The sequence below is a fragment of the Episyrphus balteatus genome, chromosome 4 (assembly GCF_945859705.1).
Source record: "Episyrphus balteatus chromosome 4, idEpiBalt1.1, whole genome shotgun sequence".
In the NCBI taxonomy this organism is placed as follows: domain Eukaryota; kingdom Metazoa; phylum Arthropoda; class Insecta; order Diptera; family Syrphidae; genus Episyrphus; species Episyrphus balteatus.
In genome coordinates this window covers 17,595,628-17,622,636 of record NC_079137.1, presented here as the reverse complement: position 1 = coordinate 17,622,636, position 27,009 = coordinate 17,595,628, and the positions used below count along the sequence as shown (strand labels likewise).

At 30.8% G+C, this 27,009-nt stretch overlaps 1 protein-coding gene across 10 annotated transcripts in view; it reads left to right on the top strand.

The window, feature by feature from the left end:
* The first annotated feature begins 3,895 nt into the window (after positions 1-3,895).
* Positions 3,896-27,009, top strand: part of LOC129920287 (sex-lethal homolog) — a 58,304-nt gene continuing 35,190 nt past the window's right edge. For 2 of the 10 annotated variants that reach the window (XM_056001615.1, XM_056001621.1), the window contains exon 1: positions 3,897-4,851. In XM_056001615.1, the coding sequence (XP_055857590.1) occupies positions 4,790-4,851 (62 nt within the window). In that variant the 5' untranslated portion in view covers positions 3,897-4,789. Of the gene's footprint in view, positions 4,852-16,263; positions 16,457-27,009 lie in introns of those variants that run through there. The other 8 variants (XM_056001622.1, XM_056001619.1, XM_056001624.1 and 5 more) reach the window with 7 other exon arrangements.

The following is a 27,009-nucleotide window of genomic DNA, read 5'->3' as shown; positions in this document are numbered from 1 at the left end:
TGTAACGATGAATTACTGAACTACTTTTAAGATAAAAGTCTGAACACACTACCTACTACTGCAAAGGTATTTTATATAATTTTTCGGGATTTCGGTTTCCAAAACAATACTAAGTGTGAAATTAAGGTGTTATTACGTAAAAAACAATATAAGTTTATGATTCCGGTAATCTCTTTTTTACATGATTTCAAGTTCTTAGGTATTGTGATTTCAGCAGTGTTTTGTAATGATTGAGTTAAGTTGGAAAATCGTTGAACTAAAATCAAAAGAATTATGAGTTTTAATATTTAACTTATAATAATTGTTTTTAATTGGTTTTAATTTTATGTTTAAGTTAAAATTTCAGTGAAACACAGTTTTGAAGAGTTTTTTATTTTTTCTGTTTTTTTCGGGATTTTGGCCTTTCTGGATTTTGGATTTTCGGGATTTTGGTTTTTCGGGATTCTGGGTTTTCGGGATTTTGGGTTTTCGGGATTCTGGGTTTTCGGGATTTTGGGTTTTCGGGATCTTGGGTTTTCGGGATTTTGGGTTTTCGGGATTTGGGGTTTTCGGGATTTAGGGTTTTCTGGATTTTGGTCTTTCTGGATTTTGGATTTCGGGATTCTGTCCGTCTCCCGGTAGTGGTTTGGGTAGAGGTAACGGTACTTGTTTGAAAAAAATTCCAAACTGACATATCAACGTTCAGATGTGGAATTTTTTTCATACAAATATCGTTACCGCTACCCGTACCGCTACCGCATACCCTCCGGTGTGGCCAAGCCTTTATCTGGAGTTTTCATTTGTCTACAAAGATATAGTTGTTGTTGTATACGTACATTGGGGGATAGAACGATAACTAAGGCGGTGAAAATTAGTAACGGATTCTTGTAGAGAAGTCAAATACAAGCATTTTTTACTATAGCAAAGTAACAAAAAATTATTTAAAAATGACAGCAATTCTTACAATAATTATGAATGATACTTTTTTCAAAAGTGTATTTCACACTTTATTTAAGTTTTGAAATCAAGTTATTTCAGGTACCTAATAGCTTTTGAAATAATCTATTTCAAAGTCAAAATTTGGGAAAAAAAAAATTAAAAAATTACATTTAATACAATTTTTGTAAGGACCGTGGATTTCAATACAAAATGTTATTATAAAATAAACTGCCTAAAATGATTTTTAACCAAACTCTGAAAAACACATGTTCCTATGCCGTCTAGTTTTTGAGAAAATTGAAAAATAGGAAAACCCTTTTTTTTAAGAAGAAATTTTATTGCACGTGTTTTAATGATGTTATTGTTAATGGGGGGATTAGTTCTTTTTCTAGCTGCGTTCCTTTGGAAATATTTATCTACTGCTTAGTACTTAAAACTACTTTGAACTACTTTTGCTATACTGAAAAAGTAGTTCAAAGCAGCTTTAAGTACTAAGCAGTAGATAAATATTTCCAAAGGAACGCAGCTTCTTGCAAAGGGGACTTTTAAATAAAACGCTTTTGACATTGGCGCCTGCCTGGTGACTTTACATACCCTTAGCGGAGCAACGAAGTTGCGTGAGCGGGACAGAGGACCCAAAAAGTAAAGTTAAAATCCTGAGAACTCGGCGAAGCGGGCCAGACAAGGAACAGTTTATATAAAAAACTATTGACATTGGCGCCTGCCAGACGACTTTACAGAATACCCAAAAAGTAAAGTTAAAATCCTGAGAACCCGCGAAACCGGCCAGGCAAGGTACTGTTTAACTAAAAAACGGTTGATATTGGCGCCTGCCAGACGACTTTACATACGCTAAGCGTAGCAACGAAGTTTCGTGAGCGGAACAGAGGACCCAAAAAATAAAGTCAAAATCCTGAGAACCCGCGAAGCAGGAAGGGCAAATTACTTTTTAGATAATAAAAGCTTTTTAGATAATAGCCCTGTTCCATTGGAGGTGGTAGTTTACTCGTGAGTAGAAATCTACTACAACAACTACACTTTCGTACCTCCTCGAACCTCGAGTAGAAGATCGTGTGTTATTTGTAGTACTAGATCTACTCATGAGTAAACTACGACCTCCAATGGAACAGGGCTAATAACGCCTGCCTGGGCGAGGTGTCTGATGTTTTTCCTGGAGGTACACAAAGCTCTTAACTTACGCCCATATTATTCACTCTGGATTAAGTTTGGATTAAAGTTAATTTTAAATCCTATCACTTAAATCTGAATTTTATAAATCCAAGGATTTAACTTTTTGTTCATATTATTCACTCAAAACAAAAAATTATGTTATTAGTTATTTAAGCCTGGTACGCTGCTCGCGCTAAATTTTAGCTCCCATACAAATTATCGAAAATTTTTAGCCGAGCTAAAATGGATCCCATACAAGTTATCGATAACTTGTATGGGAATTTTATCTTGGCTAAAATTTAGCGCGAGCAGCGTACCAGGCTTTAAGTCAAAAATCATAAATTTTTCTAGTTACTTTAATTTGTTGGCTTACGGCCACTCTGGATTTTGTTTGGATTAAAGTTAATTTTAAATCCAATCACATTAAATCCAATTCACTGAAATAAAAATCATGTGATTATTCAATAAATTTTGTATAATTTACATTTATCTTTATAGTTCCTTCACAAAATACTTGACAAAAAAACTGAACACTGTGAAAATGGATTTTACATCTGGATTTATAAAGTTAAACAGACCTCCAGAGAGCAGTTTAAATTTGATTGGATTTATTTTTGACATTTGACATTGTTTACATCCAGATGTATTTTTTAAACTAGTGAATAATATGGCCGTTACTCTATGTATAAAATATCAAAGACCCTTTAAATGCCCTTCAAGCAAGAAAATGGAGTTCAGAAAAGACACTCCGACCTCCGACCGAGAAAAACGAGGTTGCACTCACACACTTGCAACTTTTTGTGTATGAACACAAAGTCGAAGGAGAAATCGTGGTGAAAAAACCATTCCATATAAAATCGGCTCCGCGGTGATTATAATTTCCATACTAATTTGAGCCGCCTTCGGACCCGTTTCTGAGCCGAAGTCGGACTCAGCTCCGCCTGATGCGGAGTGGATTCGAACCGATTTCGGACTTGTTTGCTTGAAGGGTGGTGGTTATGACTGTAATGCCAAATTTATCGAAAACAGTTGAAAAATTAAAAATCTGATAAAAAAGTAGTTTTCGTTTTTTTCAATTTTCTTAAAAACTATACCTAATACATAGAAACATATGATTTTCATATTTTGATGAGGAATTAGTTAGGGCAGTTTGCTTTATCAATGGATTTTGTATTGAAGTCCACAGTCTTAAGAAAAATAGTATTCAGTGCGTTTTTTTAAGCTTTTTTCACAATTTTTGTCTTTGATAAATTCTATTATTTCAAAAACTATTAACTTGATTTTAAAATTAAAATTAAGTGTAAAATTGTGGCTTTTGAAAAAGGTATCTTTTATAGTTGTAAGTGTTGCCATTGTTTTTAAATATTTTTTTAATCATTTTTAGATTTTTGTTTTAGAAAATTGCCCCTCCCTCCTAAAGGGGGGGGGGAGATAGACCCCCTCCTCCCATAGTAAAAAATGCTTGTATTTGAGTGTTCTACAAAATGCCGCTATTATTTTTCACCACCTTAGTTATAGTACTCTTGCCGTAATTTTGCCGATTTTTTATCACAATTTTATTTGAGTTTGGAAGTAAACACACCTTTCATTAAAATTTATTAGAAAAATCAAAATACTTTCAACTTACCCTTACAAAAATATCCTACTCCATAGCTCTTCAAACTTTAAATTTCCCTCCACAAAACTATTCACACACACACACACACAAACGGCCCTTAAGTCAAAAAACTCCCCCATCTCTTTCCTAAACTATTTTAAGAACATGGTTGCACTCTTCTTTTACACTTCCTTTTGACACAATTTCCCCATTTTTTTTTACACAAATGCGCGTCCTTTTTGGTCCAACTTCCAACATCCAACACAAATCACAAACCTAATCGAGAAAAATAAAATAGTAGATCAAAAAAGTTATACAGACAAGGCAAGAAGTAGCAAAATCCTTTCAGTTTCATTTTGTCGGCTGTGAAAAAAAATTTTAAGGTCGTCTTAAGTGTGTAGAAAATATAATAAAACGCGCTTTCTTTTGCTGAAAAAGTATATTTGTTCAAAATTCTTACAAATAAAATCTTAACTATTATTTTAAAAGAAAAGAGTGTTGTGATTTCCAAAAGGATAAAACAATAAAAAAAATATATATATAATAAAAATTTTCCCTTCGATTATACCTATACATACACCTTCCCCTCCGTTTGCTTGTCATTTTTCACGTGTGTATTTGCTATTTATATTTGCCATTTTGCTAGTGAATTAATTTAATGATTAATTGTTATTGTGCTTGGCGTAAATTAAAAATATTTTTTTAAATAATATTTAACCTTTTCTTCCCATCAATCCTGCTATATCTTAACTTTTCATAATTTTTCTTTGTTAATTTTACTTTTAAACAAATTTAAAGAGCAAAAAAAAAAACGAAACGCATGCACTAGAAAAAGGGAAAAAAGTCAAATCGAACAGATCTGAACCCAACGCCATCGTCGTTGTTGAAGTCTTGAAGTTTGGCAAACGAGGAACAATTTTGGCAGCCATCGTCGTCGCTGCCGATAGTGTTCCCTTTTGTTTTTCTTTATTTTGCGGATTTCCCTCAGTTTGTTCTCGGCAGACGGGATTTTATTGTAAAAATTAAATCAGCAATTAATTTGTTTTGAATTTAATTCATATCAATTACATTGGAAAAAATTCATCTAAACAAAAAATAAACAAAATGTATGGTAATAATATGAATGGCTACGCGCCGCCATACGGTTACAACGGGTACAGACAGAGGTAAATTAATTTAGTTTTATTTTCCACCTTTTATTTTCCTTAATTTAAAATGTATTGACTTGAAAATTTATAATTTTCGTCGATTTTCTAATGAATTCAATATATTTTCCGTGAAAAAAAATGTGATATCTAATTTGTAATCATGAGTTTCGATGATGAGGAAAAGTGCATTTTGGGGGAAGAATCAATTGTACCTACACCTCGTTGTAGTGCAGTTTTTCCTAATTTTTTTTTTTAGTGCATCGTTTGTTGTGAATGCAAATATTGATTTTTGTTGCTTCTACGATAATAAAATTAAGTTTTTCCGTTCGGAATATGGATCTACTGGGGACAAGGTAACAAAAAAAAAAAAGCAAACATAACCTAGCAGCAGCCATAGCCATGAAAAATGCGAATGTGAATGCAAAAAAGTTGTTCCTCCAATAGGCGGGAGTTTATGTTTTGTTGAAAGAATGCAGTTTAACTTGTTCCATGAATTATTTGTGGACTTTATTCTATTTTTGTTCTTAAAATTGTTCATAAACTCACAAAATGTAATAGTTTGAGGGAAGTAATGAATTGATTCTGGATTTGGTGGATTTCAAATTTGTTCTCCTACACTACAACATTGAGTAAAAAGACAGGCGCGAATCTTAATTGTAAAAGAGGAGGGGTGTTTTTAGTTTTGTTTTGTGCATGTTTTCAGTGTTTTATTTTTAATCTAAAATTGGTCTAAAATACATATAGGGTAAAGGCACAAGTATCCGGACAGTGTGATTTTTTTTTGCGATTAATAGGTAAATCATCCTAATAAATTCGAATATAATAACCATAAATATACTTTCACTGATGTATTTCACATATACAGCTATGGACAAAGAAATAACACACTTTTGATTTTTCTTACAAAAATTAGATTTAGGACCTTTTAACTTATATATTATAATTTTTATATAAGGGCATGTTGGATATTGACTATTATCAACATCCATAACACTGCACAACAAAATTTAAGTTTTTGTATGATGAATAAACCAAATAATACTTTTCCAAAGGTTTTTGATGTGCTGAGCTCAAATCCGTTTTTAAGATATTACCGTTAGAAAATGCAAAAACACCTGATTCTGAAGTTATGCTGCAATGTGAGGCTATTTTTTTCAACACTCTTTTCGAAGGTTTGTATAAAGAAAAGCTTTTTTTCTTTAAAAATCAGTTTCAATCTTTGCGATATCTTTTTTATAATCCGAGATATTTTAATTTGAAGTTACTGCAATTTGAAATAACGTTATTGATAAAATAAGCCAAAACACACGTACTTAAACTTCAGATATCTCGGATAATAAAACAGATATCGGAAAGATTCAAACAGATTTTCAAAGAAGGAAAATAGTTCTTATGGAAACCGTTAAAAATTGTGTTGAAATAAGGTACCTCACATCAAAGCATAACCTCAAAAACAGCCAAAAACACGCTTTTTTCGCAAATTCGTTTTCGATTGGCTCTCCGGAAGCGTCCGGAATCATTCAGAAGTCTTTTGAAAGCGTTTTATTCGCACGAATATGAAAGGCAGAACGCTTCTCAGAAGAGAAATTCTCTTCTCGATTTAAAATCGGAATTCACTCGAGAAGCACTAATACACGAATATTTAAAAGTCAAATCAATCACTCAATCAATATTTTTTTTATTTTTTGAAATTATTTTTTTTTCCGAAATAAATGTTTTAATTAATTTTCAAACTTACTTAAAATATTTTGGAAACCAACTTCCCTATTAATTTCTTCAACAATTAACAATTTCTAAAAAATTTAAAACATTTCATTTGAAAGAAAAATAAATTAATATAAATATTTGACATTTGAAATTTAAAAGAAAAACACACAAACACAAAAAAAAAAAAAACAGAATTGAGTGGAATCGATTTGACCTGTTCCATTCGATTTCAGAATGAGTGAATCCTTGAGTGAAACCAATCGAAAACGACATAAGATTGATAGAATATTTCTGACTTCATATTCGAGTTAAGCATACCAAAAACCATTGGAAAAGTATACTTTGGTTTATTCATAATAAAACTAGTCAAATTTTGTTGGCCAGAGCTATCAGCCTAAAAACGTGTTTTTGCATTTTCTAATGGCAATATTTCAAAAACTAGAGCTGATAGAATATTTCTGAAACCGGATTCGAGTTCAGCACACCAAAAACCCTTGGAAAAGTATTGTATAGTTTATTCATCCAAAACCTTGTTGTGCAGTGTAATCAATACTAACGTTTACTATGCTATATAACATACAGGGTGTCCGGTAGAAAATGGATAAGCCTAAAATGGCTGATAGGTGCACTTTTGACTGTTCTGAAACCGAATAGAAAAAGTTTCTATCGCAACCAGTTTAGAAAATATTAACTTTTTTTCGTTCAGTGTACTTTAAATTTCATCATCTTACGTTTTCTTTAACCACAACTACGAATGAATGAATTTTAAATTTTGAAATTTGTTTTTCGATGCAAAATGTAAAAAAAATATTTTACCTATAAAAATTTTCAAACACCTGTGGTATAAAAAAAATCCATAGGAACGTAGGTGGCCAACTTTTTTAAAAATATGCGCGTCGAAAGGGGATTGCAGAATGGTAAAAGTTTTTATCAAATCTAGAGTTACTAGCAAGTTATTGGTACCAAAGTGCAAAAAAGCCTATTAATTTAATAAATTATTTCAACTGTAAAATCTTAAGTTTTTCACATCGCTGCCACAATTGCATGGATTCCATCAGTTTTTTTAATCAGTCATATTTTACAATAATTCTTCTTACACATAACTATTAAAAAAGTGTTATAACCGTTGAACAATGTCTATAAAAAAATAATTTAACTTTTTTTTAATGCAAAGTAGAAAAAAAATATTTGTTTGCTAATTCGCTAATAACCAGTTTAAAAGATGAAATAAGAAGTGGCTCACAATATTAACTGTAAATTAAATTGCATCTAACAAATATTGTATGTTTTTCGTAGCCCAATAACATTGGGAATTGAACAAAAATTCGAAAACATTGCAACATTTTCGATGAGGTTGCATTGGGCCAACGGGACCGAAAATCTCAATTTTTCTTTAAAACGAGATCATTAAGAAGTCAAAACTCAAAACAAGCTGTCCCGATGCACAAAGGTATGCCCATGCTTAAACTGAGCAAAGAAATATTTTTTTTCTACTTTGCATTAAAAAAAAAGTTAAATTATTTTTTTTATAGCCATTGTTCAACGGTTATAACGCTTTTTTAATAGTTATGTGTAAGAAGAATTATTGTAAAATATGACTGATTAAAAAAACTGATGGAATAAATGCATTTGTGGCAGCAATGTGAAAAACTTAAGATTTTACAGTTGAAATAATTTATTAAATTAATAGGCTTTTTTGCACATTGGTACCAATAACTTGCTAGTAACTCTAGATTTGATAAAAACTTTTACCATTCTGCAATCCCCTTTCGACGCGCATATTTTTAAAAAAGTTGGCCACCTACGTTCCTATGGATTTTTTTTATACCACAGGTGTTTGAAAATTTTCATAAAATATTTTTTTCACATTTTGCATCGAAAAACAAATTTCAAATTTTTTTTAAAGAAAAGATGCAACAGTTATAAAAACTTTTAGGGCCATTTTTTTCACTCGGAGTTGAACATAACTTGAGAATTTTTATATTAAAAATTCTCAAGTTATGTTCAACTCCGAGTGAAAAAAATGGCCCTTAACTTCTTATGTAGTGAGCCAATTATTGTAGAAAATTATAAAAATAAGAAATTTATTAAATTCATTCATTCGTGGTTGTGGTTAAAGAAAACGTAAGATGATGAAATTTAAAGTACACTGAACGAAAAAAAGCTAATATTTTCTAAACTGGTTGCGATAGAAACTTTTTCTATTCGTTTTCAGAACAGAAAAGTGCACCTATCAGCCATTTTAGGCTTATCTATTTTCTATCGGACACCCTGTATATAATTTCAACTTTACAATATTTCCTAAATCTTTACTTTGACAAATCTATTTTCTCTATATAAATTAATTTGTTATTTTATTTTCATTCTACGTTAAACTATTGTTTAATAAACAACTAAGTTCTTGTTCTCAATATATTCTTCTCTTGGTGAAATAATATTTCACTGGGCATGCATTAGCTTATGGGGATTCATAAAATTAATAATAATAAATTATTTCATTTCAATTCAATTTTAAAAATTATGATTTGTGGACAAGGAAATAGCACACATTCCGAAAATCATAAAAATAATCAATTCTAAGCAAAAATTCTTACAATTTCCAATAAATTCAATACTACATACTAAGTTAGTAACTTGTTAGTAGACCACGGTTTTTTAAAGTTCCTTGGCACCTCTTTGGTAAACTTTTAACTAACTTTCTGGTATCCACTTTGTGGAGTACGGTACCACGATTTTTTGATTCTGGCCCAAAGATCGTTTGAATTTTCGAATTTTGTTTCCTCAAGCTTAACCTTGACATCAATTTATAAATTTTCTATGGGGTTAAAATCGTGAATTTGATGGCCAGGTGCAAACATCGATTTTATCGCTCGAAAACCTAACTTGTACTATTTTTGATGCATAAATGGGTCATTGTCATGTATGAATATCTAATTAACTAGCGAGAAATATGGTTCTTTGGTCTTCTAATGGAATACTAAGACAAACGAATTTATCAATTCTGCCATCCACCTTACCAATGGGTCCTTACCATGCCAAGAGAATGCGCCCCAGACCAACGAATCCTATCCTCCTAGTTTCATCGTCTTGAGATAAATACTTTGACTTGTCCTTTTTACATTTACAAATGTTTTGTCATCGGTTCCAATGCGATTTACCTTTATTTCATCACTCCAAAAGACTAGCTGTGTTTTTTGGCATTTCTATACGTATCCGCAGTTGCCGTTTACATGCATTTCAAAAACAACACGCAGCTGCCGAGAGGAATAGAAGCTAAACCATATAGAAGATAGAATTTTGACGAGGTGTATAAATTTACGTATTCCTTTCTCTTGGTGCGTGCATATACATTTTTGTTCAGATCGAAAGTAATTCTCCCTTTTTTCCAGTTTAATGATTTTTTCTGCCTATTTTTTTTCAAAAATACTTGTTAATTAAATAGTAGCAATAAAATAAATGCATTTTCGTTTACAACTTTTGAACGCGGAATTAAAATTTAACCGTTAAACATATGTCTGCTATTTTTGTGTCCACTAGCGAAAGAGACAGGAAAAGCATTATATTGCTAGTGCAAATAAATATAGAAAATAACGGTATTTTTAAGATATTTTTGTCTCGCATCACTTTATTTCGACAATATATGTACCAAAAGAAAAAAAATTATAAAAAGCATTCCTAATATCTAAAATTCTATTCGCATGATTTTTCTCAATAGTGTGCTATTTCTATGTCCATGGCTCTAAATGCGAAGTTTCAAGCTGATAACCTGAATGATTTAAGAGATATACTTCAGTTAAGTGTCCGACATCAGGGGTGAGGTTGTGAAAATGATTTTGTGTAAGAAAAAAAAAAAAATAGTGAAAGCATTTGCAAAAACTAAGAAAATTGAGACCTGTTTATTAATTTTATTATAAAAGGAAATTGTTAGTTTTGAGTAAATATAAATATAAATGATACATTTTGATAATTTATAAATAAAATAGTCAAAAAGTTTTTTTTTTTTTAATTTTATTTTTTAGTGTCGGGATACTAAAACTAAAATTTAAGACTTTTTTAGTTCCCGGACACAATGTCCGGATACTGAAAATATGAGGGAAAAGGAAAAATCGCTTTTTTAGGCCCTTAAATTGTAGTTTGGAACATATTTTGGGTTTTAATGCAAGAGAATTGCATTTCTCTCTCAATGTTTCAGTATTCGGATAGGGTTACCTAAGTTAAAATATGTGTTTCCGAATACTGAAAAACTAGATTCAGTTTCCGGACACCCTTGTTTTTAATGTAATTTTAAGTGTTTTTGTACTTTTAAACTTGCTATCTTATAAGGAATGAATTCAAAAAACATATCAAAGACCATAGAGGATACAAGGATTGTTATAAATCCAATTATAGCTTTGAGAGAAGCTGAAAACCTTAGTAGCCAAGGAACAGCAGTTTTTAGACAAGAGAGCATTATAAAATGGTTTGAATAGTTCTAATTATTTGAAAAGTATTGGCCAGGAACATATTTCCATTTATGACTCAAGTATGATATTAAATGGCGATGAAACCAGCTTTTGTCTCTATCCAAAGACTAGCAAAATTATAATACGGAAAAAACATAACGCCAGTTAAAACTTTACTTCTGGTATATTTAATCATAATATAGTTAAATATATTAGAAATTAGCTAAATGTACCAGAAATAAAGTTAAATATACCAGAAATAAAATTAAATATACCAGAAATAAAGTTAAATATACCAGAAGTAAAGTTATCCCTAAATTTTGTTGTCACCTTCAGTAATTATGAATTCTGGAAATATTCGTTCCGTGCTACAATCTATCTCCATCTCCAAGCCTACCAATCCTTTTCTTATTTGCATTATTAATTGCATAGTGATAAATTGATAACTTTTATTAAAAACAATTTTAACCTTAAAAAGTACCTACCAAACAGTTTTTTTTTTTTTTCAACAATAAATTTTTTTAATACATTTTTTTGTATATTAAAGTTATATTTTCATATTTTTTTCAAAAACAAAAGATGTTTTATTTCATAAAAACGAAAAAAGAAACATAAATTATCGTATCCGATAAAAATAAATTTGTCCGGAAACTTTTGCGTCCGGACACTAGTACAAATCGAACTTTTTGTATTAAGGGTATTCACGTAACGAGATAATTTTCTACTTTGCAGAAAAATAGAAAATTCCGCAAAAGGTTTAAATGAACACCCCAGCAGAAAATAATCGCGTAAACACGGGAAACAAACAGCTGTTTGTTAAACGTCAAATTGAACTTGTTTGATTAAAAAAATAAGTCAAGCTAATTTTGCAAATACTATGCAACAATAAAAAAAATGTAATTTGCTCAAATAAAATAATATTCTCTTTTCAATATTAACATATTTCATCTGTGGTTATCTGAATAATAAGACATAAATCGCGTTCAAAAAGATATTCCAGATAAGGGGATCCCAGATAGCATATTCAATAGGTGATTGAACACACCCAAAGTTTATCAGATTTTTTTTTCTACGGTTTCTGCTTCAAATTTGTGAGATAAAATTCTATGATTTGCGGAATATTTTTCACATACAAATTTTGGCAGCTCATTTCTACCGATAGAAAATTCTACAGTTTCTACGGTTTCTACGGGGTTTCCGCGTTTACGTGAATACCCCTATTTTTTTTATTTTGAAATAAATGTTTTATTTAAAAATTATGTGAATTATTACAAAAATGCCAAACTTTGGAGAAACTACAAATATATTTGCTATAGCTTGAACAGCAATAAAACTATTCGACGTCAAAGTTCAAAAGTACCTTAACTGTCCGGATACTAGTGCCTTTACCCTAGTATTTTTTTTTTTTATTATTTTGTTCAATTGTTAGAAGGATTTGGTCCAAGAAATTGACAAATTCCAAAAACTTTAGTTGATGGTTGCCTGTGCGGCAAATAATGCTAAAGAAAATTCATGGGTAAATGGTAATGTCGAAGTCTCAAATCTGAGTATGATTTCCGTTAAAATGGAATATCAACACAATTTTGCTCAGGGAATTTTGAAAGCGGGTAGGGATTTTTGTCTATCATTTATACCCGAGAGCCCACAGCAAATTTTGGAATGGAGGTATAACCAAAATATAGGTAGGTATGCAGTATGTTGTAATAACGAATTCAAAAGTCTGACAGCTTTAAATAGCGGGTTTACATGGTTTTCGGGGTAGGGTATAGCCCGACTCAAGACAACACGATTTGTACACCCCGACCCAGGCAGGCCGACTCAATGGGTCATATTCTTAAGATGAACAAGAGCTCATTACCTTGAATTCACCTGTGAGATCGATCGAGCAAAGCCGAACTCGCACTCACTTTCATAATATGCAAAAAAAAGAAAACGAGTTTGAGCTGCCTCAAAGCTGGCTATTTAGATTAGTTGTGAAGGCGTATTTTATATTATGTGAAGCTAGTACGCGACCCTAGAACAACAAGGTTCTAAGTACACCCAATTGTGTTTTGAGAAAAACGCTTCTGAATATTGAAACACCTTTATACGGTAACTGTGTATGAAAAGTTTGATTTTTTGTTTATAATTCGATGAGTTTATAGGAAATCTTTAAGATTTTAGCTTTAAACACTAATAAAAACACATTTTTAACCCTTAAATTTGACTTTAAAAAACCATATTGGACTTCGTTGCTCAACGATGCGACAGTTAAATTTAGAACAATATGGTTCTATGTACACTTTTTATTCTTGTGACCTTAGTTATTCGATATTGAAGAATTGGGATCCGTTGAAATAAAAAGATTTAAATAATTTTTTTCTTTTTGTTTAAGAGTGGTAGATTGCAGCAATTATTTATTATTTTTATAATTAATTCTATTTCAAAAAATTAAACAAGGTCTTATTGCTCAGCATTCAATTTTTTCGTCTAAACATGTAACAAAGTTCTAACTGCAACATTGTTTGCAGTTAGAACCCTATTGCTCCCAAATCAAATCGTATCTCTGGATATTTTGTGAAGGAAAGTTCTAAGTGGAAGTTAGAACCTTATTGTATATTGTGTAGATAGAACTCTGTATCCCAGGTTATCTTCGAAACGGAAAGAGATAGAGCAAAATAGATAGCGGGAATCGAAAGAGCACCACGATTTTACCTAGATTTGATATATAACTCATTTTTTTCAAAATTGTCGGTTAGAACCATGTTGTTCTAAGGTCGTGAGTTATAGGAGAAAAATTGTTCTTTAAATGAAGAATGAATATATCATTATGTTCAGTCAGATAACTGTTAGTATACATCTAAATAAGGAAAATAAAATTTTTGCTAAGAATATCTCTTATTTATCAACAAAAAAATATTAATAATAATATTAGTAGGACCTAACGCCTAGTTTAGAGTTCAGCGCGCAAAAATTTCAAAGTACCAAAATATCTTCATCGACACGTTATTTATTTTTTTTTTCGACGTGAAATATAGTGGGTGTTAATGCAATTTAATAGTTTTATTGTATTTATCATGTTCAATTTAACAATTAATTGGCTAAGAAAATGTAATAAAAACAATGGATAGAATTTATATTCTTTTTCGCTAAGCACTAAACTTCCAATTTAAAACAAAAATTGGAATTTAAACTACCGGAAGAGAATTCTAAATTTAAATTGCCACCGCTAGTTATTCAGAAAAATAATAATTCCAAGCAAATCAATAATAAAATATTCCTATATTATCACTATACAAGTATACATAAAATTTGTATGTCTCTTTCTTCAACAATCAAATACCTACACTTTATACACTAAAAGATTTTATTTGCAACATAATTTGTCTGAAATAAATATATTTTTGATCCTATTATATAAAGTGAGTTAAAGAAAAAATATCATTAACAATTTGTGAGATCAAACTCATGTAATCAAGTGTTTTCTCATCTTTTTGCATATGAAGACGACTCATGGAGAGTCTTTCATTGAAACCTCAACATATGAAATATATTTATTTCAAAATGTGAATGGTATCTATTAGAGAAAGAAAATTGTGTATTGTGCAACAACGTTTTTTTATAATTATTAAAAAAAAACTGATGCCCTAAATACATGAAGGCAAGCGCACGTATAACGACATTGGTATTTAACTTTATTGGCTTGATACAAGCAAAACACAAATTACAAATAATTTTATTACAAAAACAACTGAAAACCAAATGACAAACTAAGAAACCTTTGAGATAAACAATTTGAGAAGCCTCCGGGGTTGCCGATTATTTAAGTGAGAGGTTTTGAGAGAATGTTTGGAGGAGAGCAAATCAAAAGTGTTTTTCATAGTAGCACCTAGCATGCGATCCATTGGTTCGTTACATCCATCATTTGTACGTTGAAAGATGAGATCAAAAAGTGACACCGATTTGAGACTTCTAGAGTTAGTGTGTAGTGATTTTTTTTGCAAAAGCGCAGGGCAATCGATATTATCAGCTAATAGTTGATGGATGAAAAACCATATTACGCCATTTATTAAAGGGTTCTAAATTTAATAGCGATTGTTAAATCTATGACGCAAATCAATGAAATGCATAAAAAATGGACCATTCGTGGCTAGAATATTAGAGACGACGTCTGAGGAATGAGATAAAAGGTTTTTGTAACACCAGGTTCGGAAAATTTTTTGGACCAACTATCAAAACCAAATGCGAATTGGGTTTATTAATAGAATTAGTGATGTGGGATCTGAAGTTATCATATGGAGGTCTCACAGCTGAAACGGACCAAGACAAAAAAAGAAAAAAAATTAAGATATAGTGCCAAAATCTGCAGAAGGTTTGCCTCTACTATGGTCTGTCATTTGTTTGATCCAAAAGTGTTTCGATTCAAATTGTCACTTGTTCGAAAAAATTATATCTCCGAATTCACTTTTTGTGATTTGGTTCACTTCAGCTCTTAGCCCTCCATATGTACCCATAATTATGAAAGTGGGCTAAGTCACTTTCAGCATTGTATGGAGAAAAACTTAATTAATAATTTTATCATAAAACGATTTAGTTTTTTTTTTGAAATCACTGAAGGAGCAATAAAGAAGTTTATTTACTGCAATTTCGCTTTCAAATTAACTTTATCTCTTAAATAATAATAATTTTTATGCTAGATTGAATGGTTTGTTTTAGGTTTTTTTAGTCCACTTTCGTTAAAGAAGGTGGAATAGTGTGCGAATATACAGGGAATACGAGTACATCTGTATATTTTTTTATGTGAAGAATCTTTTATAACACAGTCAACATCATTGATTGTTAAAATGAAAATCAGGGGGGGGGGGGGGGGGGGCGAGATGGCTACCTTCGGGAACACCTTATGAAGCATTGTATTGACGTTCATAAAAATAACATTCAATTCCTGCTATAAAGAAATGAAAACCAAGTTTCTTTTTTATTTAAAAGGACCTTGCTTATATTACTACACTTCAGTTCCTTATAACAAATTAAATCAAATTAGAAAGCATGTATTTGTTCGTTGGTTTGCAAATAAATAAATAATAAAGTACCTTACCGACTGAGTATTAGAATAAAAAAAAACTAGTATGTATCAACCAATCAAGCTGCATTGAAAACATAACAGTTCAAGCATAAACTTTTCTTTTATTTTACACTCCTTTTTTTGAAGCTTTATTGCATGATATACATACTTCCTGCATGTTTATCAATATTAATGTTTCAAGTTTTAACTAAAACATGCAAATATTTTCTCGAATTTTAGTGAAACTCAGTGAATATTAAAAAAAAAACTTAAACTAAAACAAAAACAAAAGAAAATATAAACTTATAATTAGTGTCTGTGCTTTTCAAAACTTCGATTTGTTGTGAAAGTTTTGTGACATCTTGAACAAGAATAAATCAAACAATTGCACTTTAAAAACAACAATACAAAGACTTACAAACAACATGTATCGGTAAATAAATGTACATTTAAAGAAAATAGTTATTTAAAATTGTGTCATTGTCATGCCATTGACATTTCATTTGTATCCCTTAAAAATCCTTTGAACTATGTACTTTTTTTTTATACAAATAGTAATGCATATACAAATACATATATTTATCTGTAACCCTGCAAGTTTTTCTAGAGAACCTTTTTTTTTAAATAAAGCCCAGGATGATAAACCATCCCAACCATTGAGTGTTTTGCAAATAATTATCATACCCAAGTGCAAAGTGCCACAAATAAATAGGATATCCTCTTTGTTGTCGCTTTGCCAAAGGACGACGATGTACACAGAAAGACTAACATCTATGTGTACTGTTAAGATAAAGAATAGCAGAAATTGTGGAAGAGAAGGATCTATTTCTTTGTTGTTGACTTACATATCGGTAATCAGAAGACTTCTTTGGAGAGGAATCGGGGGTTGGTTTTGTGCCTCATGGAGTCACGAAGTGTGGCGACAGAAAAACTAACGATTGTCTGTAAGAAAAAAAAATATAATAAAGGAAATATTTTATAACAGAAAGAAATTTAAGAACATGAACAATAGAAATATGTTTAACAGAGTTTTCTTTATAAACTTCTATTTGTATTATGGTAAATTATAATGAAGTGGGGCTATGGTTATGTAAAATATAAATTCTATCAAATGATGGAATCATTTTTTATAATCATTAATTATAATTATTGAAATTTGATGTTTTAAAAATTTATTTATTTAATTAATTTATCAACAAATGTATTTCAATTATTGACAACGGTTCTTATCATATCGTCACCTGAATGCAAGAACCAGCTAACTTGATTTTCGTAGTTTTGAGAAAAGTATATAACAAATGTTGTATTTCAATTGACAACGGTTCTTATCATATCGTCATCTGAATGCAAGAACCAGCTAACTTGATTTTTGTAGTTTTGAGAAAATTTGCAAACCTACACTAAACCGAGAGGTTCTTTTGAAGAGTGTGTAAAACTTTGAACAACACCCCTTGTAAACAGAATGTTTCAACGTTTAATTATTCGAACCCACAGGACTTCAAAAAATCAGTCGGAAATCATATCAATGAGTCTTGAGGTTACATACATACATATCAATTCATGTGTCGATGATGCGCCTATATTTGGTGCTTCGCCATGCCGAACCATTATCCCGAGATGCCGTTTATGCAGGCCATTGCAACAGGAGGCGTAGGTTTTTTCAACAGTTTGCGGATACAGTGATACTTAAGTTTAAAGTCAGTATAGCTCATTAAAATCACTTATCTTTCTAATGGGCAGACTTCATACTGAGCTTCTTCCAAAATATCGTTTGATTGAAAGTTGTAAGCCTGTATATAAAATTATTGTATGAAACGTTTGTTGTTTTGTTTTTCCACAATCAGTACGATTAATTTTTACCTTTATTTCATTAATTTTTTACCTTTATTTCATCAATTTCTTAAATTCTCGAAAAATCAATCGGAACGCTTACATTCGTACAGATCGAATTTAAAGCTTCGAATTATATCATATACTCTACATATTTAAAAGATGTTTGAAGAGTTAAAAGTGTTTTCCTATTTTTCCCATATTCTCCTGAGACCCTGGGTTTAAAAATAACGAAAAAGAAGTATCATTGATAATACCGGGGGTCTCAGAAGGAGATATGTATTTATTTGGTGTTTGGTATAAACATAGTGACTGCATTTAAAATAAGTCGTCAAAAGACCTCTGTTTTAACATAAAAAACTGATCGTATGTTCGAGGTGACTTTAACTACTTAGTTCAGTACTTTTAAAAGCAGTTTAACAATATTTTAATAACCATTTGGGAGCCTTTAAGAAAAAGTACGCATATTTTACCAGTTTACATGTTCATACAGACAGATATCATACATATATAGCTTATGTGCATATAGTACTTTATGTATACATAATATATTTATATTTATATACTGGGTGTCCCAAAAGTTAACGTCGAAACGAAAACGGTAGCTAGGGTAGGTGGTGACAGTTATCAGAAAAATAATAAAAAAAATCGCAGCCATATATTTTGGGAGTTATGGGCATTTGAAAAAAAGTCGAAAAAATGGTCACCCTGTGACGGTTTTTCATGTGCCGTGACTACAAATCTAAATTTTACTCATTTTTTTCTTTTGTTACGGAACCTTGAATAACCCTGCTATCAAATGCATTCAAAATTTTTAACTCAGCTGTATCAGTTTTAAATAAAATATTACTTTTTTACCCAACTTAGTACTAAAAAATTGTACATGACTCTAATTCAATGAGCCGTAGTGTAAAAAAAATGCACTACAATGTTTCGGCAAGTTGCCTTAAAAGTTGGTGTGTTCAATTCTCTTTTCAAAATCGCATAACATTGTTGGAAATATTCCATAAATAACCGAGATAAATTTTTTTTTTCTTAAGAAATCCGACTTTTTTATGAGGTAATTTTTCCATATTATTCAAGTTTTGTACCCTTTCAGAACCTTTCAGAATACAAAAACTTAAATAATATGGAAAAATTAATTAGGTAATTACCTAAAAAAAGTCGAATTTCTTAGGAAAAAAAAATTTATCTCGGTTATTTATGGAATATTCCCAACAATGTTATACTATTTTGAAAAGAGAATTGAACACACCAACTTTTAAGGCAACTTGCCGAAACACTGTAGTGCATTTTTTTTACACTACGGCTCATTGAATTAGAGTCATGTAAAATTTTTTAGTACTAAGTTGGGTAAAAAAGTAATATTTTATTTAAAACTGATACAGCTGAGTTAAAAATTTTGAATGCATTTGATAGCAGGGTTTTTCAAGGTTCCGTAACAAAAGAAAAAAATGAGAAAAATTAAGATTTGTAGTCACGGCACATGAAAAACCGTCACAGGGTGACAATTTTTTCGACTTTTTTCAAATGTCTATAACTCCCAAAATATATGGCTGCGATTTTTTTTATTATTTTTCTGATAACTGTCACCACCTACCCTATCTACCGTTTTCGTTTCGACGTTAACTTTTGGGATACCCTGTATATTCACAGCAGATCACATACCATTTTTTTTTCACTGTAACTTGTGTAGAATGTATTAACTTAGCCCTTGTTATGCTTTTCTTTTTAGTGCTCATAGTACTGCAGCATTAACATTTAAAATATGTATAATATGTATATACACTATAACATATATTACATCGTCGTCGTCACCCAATTTTCCAGACTGCTTTATGTAGGACACCCCATCAACGACTACATGCGATGATAAAAGAGCAAAACTGTAAAACAAGATTATCTTTATATACATGTACGTGTACGTATACTTTGTAGTATAGTAAAAGTAAAAGTAGTTGCTCCATCGAGATTTGAAGTTTCCTTCGAGGCGGGAACTAAGAATAAATCAAATATGAAGTTGTTTGTCGGTATGGATTGGTTCTCTTGCTGGTTAGTTAATAAATAATTTTTACTTGCGATATAGGTACTATAGGGCAAGTTTAAGATTCGTAAAAAAAATCGAACTCGAGATAACAATTTTACATGACATTACGATGATGGAGAATGCCAAAAAAGTGGGTCCGGCAATTCTGTCTGTCTGTCTGTCTGTCTGTGTGTCTGTCTCTATCTGGAGCTGCAGCCTAAACGAGTGAAGTGATTTTCTTCAAACTTGGTAGTTAGCAGTTTTTGGTGATTCCCTAGAGGGGAAATTGAAATTTTTTTTTTATGACCAAAACTAACGGTACCTGCCAAATAACGGAAATAGAAAAGTTAATTTTTTTCAAAAACGGCTCTAACGATTTTGATTAAAATTTTTGTGTGTAGTACTACACATAAGAGCCAACTTTTTAAATAAAAAAATATTTTTTGTACCGTTATTAACGGTACCTGTCATAGAACGGGTTTTTTCATTTCTGAATATCTCGTACAACATAAACCCGATTTAAATGAAAATTTTTATACAAACGTGTGTAAGTAAAGATAATATTAAAAATTTAGAAAATTTTCAAAAAACGCATTTTTGGATTTTTAAAAAATATTTCAAATTTTTTTTTTGAAAAATCAATTTTTTGAAAACGGATCAATGAAAAATTTTGAAATTTAGTTTTTATGTGTAAATTAATTATTTCTTCAAAATGGCATACCAACTTTTTTTTTGAAAAATGTTAAAAAATTTGTATACATAAAAAATTATTTTTTTAAAAAACGGCTCCTACAATTTTCGAAAATTTTTTTCTAAAAATACCTTTTTATACAAGAAATAAAATGGCATATTTGTTTTTTGTTTATTTCTTCAAAATATCAAATTTTAAATTTCTTGAATAAAAAGCTTTAACATTATAGTTACTTTAAGCATAAGAGCAAGTACGTGCGACCCCAGTCGTGCAATTTATTTTTTTCTGCACATGAAATCCCAAATCAGATATATAATTTACGTTGTATGTTGTGAAATGGAAAGGCAAAATATTCTAAAAATCCTGTAACGCTATAATTTCAGTTTTCCTCTTCCCTCCCAAGGTAAATAACATATATAAATGGGATTTATTTGTTGTTTTATTCTTTTTTTTTGTCGTTTCTAGTCATTTTATAAGGAAGAAGAAGGGTTGAAAAGTCGAAATACGTTAATTTTATATTCAAAATACTTGTAAATCATACCTAATAAATATTGCATTTTAAAAATCTTTCTAATCCATTTCCGTATTTCAAAATTAGTATTGATTGGGACGTGAAATGAAAGCGAGTACTGTAGTTTAAAGAGTTTTTTTTAACTTTAGACAGAATAAGACAAGGAACAATCACATACAAGGAAAGACTTATTCACTATTTTTATGATGTACCTATCCTCGAAATTTTGTCTGATTTGACTAGGCTGATCAACACGTTCAACATACGTTCCAAATCGACATACTTAACAGTTAAACATTTCCAAATTATTCTAACTGATGCATAAAGGATTTATCTGAGCCCACACATCAATTGAACCAGTTGGAATGGTTTAACTTTTCATTATGTTGATTTGGCACGTATGTTGAACGTGTTGATCAACCTAGTGTGGATCCAGGAAAGTGCAACTTTTATGTAATGATTGTTTCTTATGTTAATGTAACGGTATATGTGTGGGATTGACTTACACATGCAGAATAGAGATCAAATGCTAGCCTTTACAAAATTATCAAATAACTTTCGTGTTTTTTTATTCGTACAAAATCTTCTTGGAAAACACCGTTAACTTCAAGAAAAAATTTGTTTCTAAATAATATATCTTTACTTGCCATGAAACGAAGCATTCTAGCAAAGCCATCTTTAAACAAATGTTGGGTTCCTTCTAAAATACAGTACTTATTTGATTTCATAAAACAATTTCATCATGTTTAGAACCTTATCAATGTCAATCTATAAACTTCTCGCCAATTTTATTTTTCACTTTGTGGCACGGGGATAAAATATTCCACATCTTAATATATATGTATTTAAGTCCGAACCCGTTTTTACATACTCGCATACAATACCTTTTCTATTCTTACTTCAAATTGACTTCCTCGAACACGAGAGATACTAATTCTTTTAAATCGAGATGTAGTAATATCATGAAAATGAACCCAAGACTGGTGTACAATTTGTATAAAATTTAAGAGAATTTTTTTTTTTCAGAAGCCAAGTATTAGAAGCAGGATCCTATATAAATTTCGATTTTTATTGTTGGTCTTTTACACTCTCGGCATACTAAAATATTCCTTCATTCTGGTAGCGTATAAATGTGTAGTGCGAAAACCATGTCACGGCCTTGACACCATCATCTCTTAGTTGCCTGCGTCTCAGAGTTTCTGTTTTTGCTCTCCTCTTCTGCCTTTTACTACACCACCTTCATCATCACCGTATACATACACATAATCGAAACATTGTCGAGGTTCATATCCAGTCAGAGAGTTGCCAGAATCGCTAGGTCATTTTTCTTTCTCGTCCTAGGATACCCTTGAAAATGTTCGTGTGTCTGATGTTTTCGTTTTTATAATTCGGATATATTTTAAATGTATCCTCAAAAGCCCTACTAAGCGGTTGCAACAAAAAAAAGCTATTTACAGAGAGATATAAGAAAAAAAAACTACCCCCGCCGAACTCAACCGCAAAGTCATTCCATTCAACTTGTGCAAATATTTCTTTTTATTTGATGTACATATGTAGGTACTCTTCTATGTGGCTGCCACCACAGCTTTCGAGGTACATTGAAATTGTTTGACCAAAGAAATCTCAGCAAATCTGTTTTCTATGTTCAAAGGTTTTTTTTCTGCTAAAACTATTTTATGGGTAGAAATTTCTTCTGCATATTTAGGGCAAATTGAAACACGTCGAATGAAAAGTATACTCGAGGACTTACTCACATCCGAAATGTTTATATTGCGACGCAGTGGCGACAATTTGTCTGGTGATGGTGACTCTTACGGTGAACACATACCTAGTTCTTTTCGATGCGGGGCGCGGTATAGACTTTGTGCCGCATAAAAGAATTGGCTCCCAAATTGTCTCTATAATTCTCTTCGAATGGCGACACATAATAATCAATTTCCAAAAAGACGAGGGTTTTTCTCTGTCAATGTTATTAATTATTCTGGTTAATCTAAGTGATATATGCTATGTCAATGGGGTAATTGAACTCTAGATAACAATGTGCTACAAAATAAAAAAAAAAAAATACACCCGAGAAATAACATAGTGTAGGCTGTTCGTATGGTCGAATAATGCATAAAAATATTTTTGTTATATTTTTGGAACCCTCCATTTTTTTTTTTATTTACAAAAAAACATTTTTACAGACCTTACGATGTAATCTATCAATATTTCAGTCATTTTTCTAACAACTCTCAATATGTTATATGTTTTTGGAAAGAGGATTTCCAGACCTTTTGAATGATGTATATAAGTCTATTGTTTAAACAAATTAAGTGTAGGTTTTTATCCCACAAATCTTGAAAAAGTGATTTTTTCCCCAATTTTTTCAACTTTACCCAATTTTTTTTGCAAAATAAAACAAACAAAAAAATAAAGTAAGGTTATATTCTGAAAGAATATATATTTAGGCACAAATTGGCGTATTTTTTTATTGAATTTGACCAAAACTGCGGAATCTATGCTATTTTTTCGTAAATAGAAAATGTGGCTTTTCATGATGTGAATTGCAAGGTGCACAATAGGGTGTTCATTATTTTAAAATAATAAGAATTTCTATGCTCCTAGGATCTTATATGGTTGGAAATAAACTAAAAAAAATATTTTCCAAGTTTCAAGTCTCTAACTTAATTTTAACCTGTGCCGGCAAGCGGTTGAAGTTTCTTATGGGAATAACATGGGGTTTCTTGGACCTTGTTCGATCAATTTTAAATTCCAGCCAAACCATTCGTTCAAAAAATTTAAAACTTTACAGACTCAAATTTAATAAGTGTAGCTATCATGTGAAAATTTTTAAGATTTTTAATTGTTATAATTTTAGAGATTTAGCTTGGTAAAAAAAGTCATTTTTTCAGACTTTTTCAAAAATCGCTTTTTACCCGTTTAATGTCAAAAAATTAAAAAACATACATTTTTAAACACAAATAAGCGTAGTATTTATATTTAAAATTTATATTCAATTCAAAGTTATATAATTAATTAGTTTTTTGTTTATTTACTACAGTACTTTTTCTTAAATCGGGAACACGTTTTTTGAATATCGATGTGACTTGAAGAATGAATACAAAACTAATTTTTTATATAACTATGAATTGAATTTGCATTTTAAATATACATGCTATGCTTATTTGTGAATGAAAATGTATGTTTTTTAAATTTTTGGCATTAAACGTGTAAAAAGCGATTTTTGAAAAAGTCTGAAAAAATGACTTTGAACGAATGGTTTGGCTGGAATTTAAAATTGATCGAACAAGGTCCAAGAAACCCCAAGTTATTCCCATAAGAAACTTCAACCGCTTGGCGGCACAGGTTAGAATTAAGTTAGAGACTTGAAACTTGGAAAATATTTTTTTTAGTTTATTTCCAACCATATAAGATCCTAGGAGCATAGAAATTCTTATTATTTTAAAATAATGAACACCCTATTGTGCACCTTGCAATTCACATCATGAAAAGCCACATTTTCTATTTACGAAAAAATAGCATAGATTCCGCAGTTTTGGTCAAATTCAATAAAAAAAATACGCCAATTTGTGCCTAAATATATATTCTTTCAGAATATAACCTTACTTTATTTTTTTGTTTGTTTTATTTTGCAAAAAAATTGGGTAAAGTTGAAAAAATTGGGAAAAAAATCACTTTTTCAAGATTTGTGGGATAAAAACCTACACTTAATTTGTTTAAACAATAGACTTATATACATCATTCAAAAGGTCTTTCCAAAAACATATAACATATTGAGAGTTGTTAGAAAAATGACTGAAATATTGATAGATTACATCGTAAGGTCTGTAAAAATGGTTTTTTGTAAATAAAAAAAAATGGAGGGTTCCAAAAATATAACAAAAATATTTTTATGCATTATTCGACCATACGAACAGCCTACACTATGTTATTTCTCGGGTGTATTTTCAGTGTCGCACCGTGTAATCGATGTAGATTATGTTCAAGTAGCGTATGAAGTTTTTTTTTATATATGTACAATGTACATTGTACATATTCGTATTTTTGTTTGCAAGAAAAGTCAATAAACAAAGGAGGTGAATCAATTTGTTCGTGGCACTAAGGATGCTGTATATGTATCTAAAATATAAGCGCGCAGCCGATGACGAAGACAGAGAACTCACTTAAACATAACCCGGTAAATTTCCAGACGAGTCAACTTGTTCCTAAGAGCTTTCTTTATTAGATTTTTAGATTAGAAAATAGATTTTATTACAATCATAAGTACATTTTTGAATTCGGTTAACAATTCTTTAAGACATGGCAAAAGTCGTCTGCCAGATTGACAATTTTATGATTTCAATAATAAAAAATTTATAAATAAGGTTTGCAGTACTTTTTTTTTCATTTGGTTACAAATTTAATTAAAACGCTTCTCTTAAGATTTGGTTTCGATATCTTAATGCTGATTTTACAAAGTTGTAAAGAGCCAGCCAATCACGTCCATTCAGTATATCAATAACTTCATCTTCTTCAAAATTAGTTTTTCCCAAGTGTAGTTTTCTTAATTCTTTGAGTATGGGGCATACGCCTATAAAGGTATCTTCACGGGTTTTCAAATTACACAAGGAGCATGTGATAGGCAAATCCGGTCGGTGGGGTATGAAGTTTAATGGCAGTAACTCTCCTCTCACCTTATATATGGTTGAGATTTTTTCTGCATCGATTTTGTTTCTAAGATAGCTAATCGAGCTTAGGTCGTGTTCAAGTTTCGAATAGTACCTTCTATAAATTGATGATTGCGCTTCTTCAATAAAGGCTTTATGCAGTTTTTCATCAAGATTCTGGAGTATATTGTAAAGCTCGACTCTTGTTTCCTGTAGCTTTCTTTATTAAAAAAATAGAACAAACAAAAAAAAAAAAACGAATATCTAAGTAGATCATCAATCCAACCACGCTCTAGGGGTATACTTTATATCTCTTAACTTTTTATAAATATAACAATTAGATCATTCAATTAGTCTGTTAAAAACATATACAACTCCCATTATAAAAAAATATTTGTTAAAATCACTTTTATAAATAGATTTGGCATGGAATTCAAATAACTTATTATAATAAAAGTTTTTCAATGTTCATTTAAGACTTTTTAAAAAGCTTTTCGGTCGCAACATTTCGTTAGAACTAAATACAACGGTAACCACATTCCAAATTCTATATAAATACACGGAATTTTATAATAAAATGCAAACATTTTACGACAAGTCAAAAAATTGGGAACAACAGGAAGAGTTGGAAATTGGGTTGCTTGGGTTGTTTTTGGGAAAAAGTTAGGAACCCAATTTAATTAATTTGTTGTTTCATAAAAAGCTAAAAAATAGAATCAAGGAAAAACAAATCAAAACAAAATAATTAAATTGAGTTCCAGGCTTTAATGAAAACTTTTTCCAAAAAGTTAAAATAAAGTATACCCCAAGAGCGTTCCCCCTCATAATTTGCATTGTTTTTTTATGTGCAAAAGCATGAACAGAAAATAAATATGAAATACGAAGTAGACACAGTTGCATTTGTTTTGCACAGCCCTAAACGTATTCACCACTAAGTTTCCAGCCCGCCCGTGTTCTATCTAGCCCTTATCATGATATATACATAATTAAAGTTGAATTTCGAATAATCAATGCCAATATTTCGCGATTCAATGAAAGCAACTGGTTTAATTTTCATGTTGGGCACGTTAAGGAAACATTATGGACTAGATATTTACTTGCTTACTTAGGGTGACCGCTGTGGACCTCAACCAACAAGCTTCGCCAGCCAGCTCTATCTTTAGCTCGCTGCTTCCAGTTTCGTACGCCAAGTTGATTGAGGCCCCCTTCCGTCCCTCTAGGTTGGAGTCGAAAACTTTCCGGGCCGGAGCATTGTTGTCCACGCGCTCAACGTGACCTA